Below are 2,981 nucleotides of genomic sequence, written 5' to 3'. Positions count from 1 at the left end.
GCTGCAAAGCCTGGTGACTCTGATTGAAGTTCCTGGGGAGGTCTTAAAACATCAAGCCCAATTGAGTTACTTTGTGTTTTCACAGATGATATTGGAATGAATGTATACTTACACTACCCCTCCCACAAACAAATTTCAGCAGCAAAAAAAATAAAAAATGTTACATGCCCTGGTCAGATATCAAACATATCATAGTTGAACCATCATAGGCTTCTGGCAATTATTAAATTACTTAATATACACAAAAGTGGAGTGTACCATGTCTTTCAACAGCCAGCCAGTCTAGCCCAGGTCTTTCCCTGCATCCCATCCTTCCCTCTCTAATGTCTTTTTGTCAATCAATTTTGGACCCCCCCCCCCCTGCAAAAAAAGAAAAGGAGTAATGACACTTACTTTCATCTTCCTCATCTGAGTCAGAGATATCAATTCCTTCTTCACAGATCATCACTCGCTCTGGAAACAAACACCATGTTATTTCTCTACATGTCACTGATGTTGGGACACCATAGAAATGACTGTATGGAATAAAATCACACCAAATATTTAACATTAATAAGTTAAGACAGACACTATTTCTTTGTAAGATAGCCATCTGTACAGTACTGACCTAAAGACTGATATTGATTTTTTTTTTAATTGTTCACAAAGACAGTAAGCAGAACCTACTTGCTGTGAAGTGGGAAACCACCATCTTGAGACAAGCACATAGGTAGACAGTTTGTGCTGAAACCAGGTTACTTAGGAAGGCCATGTACTCCTCCACCACAGCCTGGCTTCGGCCAACCCAAGGAAGCCTCTAAAATAACCCAATCAGAGAAGAGTATTAGCATGCTGACGGTTGCATACTTGAAGCTTACAAACATTTTAAGATGTTGGATGCTGATAAAAAATCATGTTGTTAATTTACTTTTATGAAAACATGAAACAAAGATGAATTTGTTGTATTTTTTAAGATAAAGCCATTAAAATCATGTATTTCTGAATGATTAAATCTTAAATAAGTGCAAGATTTTGTACTGTTTTTGCTTCAGCCTAACCAAGATTGTGTAGATGAGCTGTTCATGATCTTTGGTTAGCTGGGTCACACAAGTCCGAAATTCTTGCAGCCAGTTGATGATCTGAGCATCCTGTCAGAGAAGAAAGCATGTTATGAACAAATTGCCAATGCTACCTGTAGAGCCGTCAAGTAATTTCACAGATCTCAGGTCACCTCAAGACCAACAAGATACATGTACCTTTATTTCAGGATCAGCCAGCTGGTGTTTTAACAGTTCATAGTCACTTGAGTCTCCCTTCAAACAATAACAGAAACAGCAAAAGTTAAGCGTGACCGATTTCATGTTTTATTTATTTGTAAAGGGACCATGTACAATATTTAACATTAATGTTACCATTTCATGCATTGTACCAGAGTTAGCTTAAAGCTAATTTACATCTGCAGTCCCTTGGCAGGTCACAATTAAAACATTACATTGTTAAAACGCACGCACACAAAACACAAACAATACTGTATATCAAGTTGAAAGTTATTATTCTGTTGTTGTGTAATACAGCTAAATAATTAAAGTGTTGCGAACAACTTTTTTTAATTGGTACGTGAGGCACTCACCCGTTTGTGTTTAGCCAACGTTTCTGCCACACTGCCTCCAAATCTGACGATCTTTACAGGAGGAGTGTTCAAAAAGTCCCGACCTTCTGTCTCCATACTTCACCACGTTAATAAAATACGCGGTTTTGGTTGTTATTAACGCTATTGAACTTATTGTCAGATCCAGTTTCAGAAGAAAAGACACAATGCTCTCAATGTGATAGATGAGGTGAGGTCATTTGCAGAAAAATATTTTTCACTACGGTTATGGTGAGAGTTCTTTTAAATTGATCACCATGTAAAAAATTAAATGCCCAACTAAACTGTAAGATGTAGCGTGGGACTCATGTTGACGACGGAAGGGATTTTCACGGAAGGAAAGAACAACATACTGGTGTCACATTCTAAGTCTTCCCATTTGCCCTTTTGCAATGTAGTTCGTTCCGCAAGTCTTTGGAGCTCTTCTTCTTGGGTTTTTATGGCAACAACGTCAAGGTGCATTACTGCCACCTACTGTTATGGAGTAAATAATAATACTGGTATGGCGTAAATAATAATAATAATAATAATAATAATAATAAATAATAATAATAATAATAATATAGTAATAATATAGTAATAATATATAGTAATAATAATAATAATAATAAAACAAAGCAAACAAACAAACAAACAAACATATATATATAATATATAATACAATTAAATTAATCAAATTAAATTAAAAAAAGAAGTAATAACATCAGAAATAAATCCTTTTTATCAAATTTGTTCTAATCAAAACTTATAAATTCACTTCAAAATCTATAGCAGCCATACAATGAATTTCTTTGTAAAATATCACATATGAAAAGTTTCATCTTGTTTTCCCTCAGTCTCATTATCATTTCTTTCCTTTCGGTGTCATACCTTTGACACTATTTCTTCATCTGTACAAAATTCACACATTCCTGTTGGATGTTTCCCTATGCAATACTGTTTAATTTCTAGATATTATTATTTCTTCTCTCCGGGATCTGAAAGTACTCCTCATTTTACCAGTTTTCTTTGAATTCTATAGAACCATCTTCCTGTTCTCCCCTTTTCCACCCCTTCGCCATTTTTCCCCTGATCTTATGTGGTCTTAAATGGTCTTAATTTCATCTTTACTGTATGGCACAGTTTTCTCAACACTTTTTGTTCTCTGACAGGCTGCAAGCTGAGAAGTGCAATACTGTCCTTCACAGGATAGGCTGTGTTGCCTTGCATGTATGCCAGTTGATTTAAGAAACTTTATGACCTGTCTTCCAATTGGTAGGAATTGTGTCTCAGAGGAAATGAGATTCATAAGAAAAGTAGAAAAGCCAGATCAGATAAGTCTCTGAATAATTGTGACATTTCATTTTTGTAGCCT

The 2,981-nt window shown here is 35.4% G+C and overlaps 1 protein-coding gene across 1 annotated transcript; it reads right to left on the bottom strand.

The window, feature by feature from the left end:
• Window positions 1-18: 18 nt before the first annotated feature.
• On the bottom strand, window positions 19-2,043 carry LOC117809638 (putative RRN3-like protein RRN3P2; the record flags this gene model as incomplete). Its single annotated transcript, XM_034679080.1, has 6 exons — window positions 1,610-2,043; window positions 1,236-1,292; window positions 1,038-1,127; window positions 667-796; window positions 394-453; window positions 19-42 (listed from the first exon to the last, which is right to left on the bottom strand). Coding segments are annotated over exons 1-6 (457 nt in total), but the record flags the coding sequence as incomplete, so codon positions are not given.
• Window positions 2,044-2,981: the final 938 nt, after the last annotated feature.

Source organism: Notolabrus celidotus, unplaced genomic scaffold, assembly GCF_009762535.1.
Source record: "Notolabrus celidotus isolate fNotCel1 unplaced genomic scaffold, fNotCel1.pri scaffold_315_arrow_ctg1, whole genome shotgun sequence".
Classification (NCBI taxonomy): domain Eukaryota; kingdom Metazoa; phylum Chordata; class Actinopteri; order Labriformes; family Labridae; genus Notolabrus; species Notolabrus celidotus.
The sequence above is the reverse complement of the archived record's forward strand: the minus strand, read 5'-3'. Positions and strand labels throughout refer to the sequence as shown.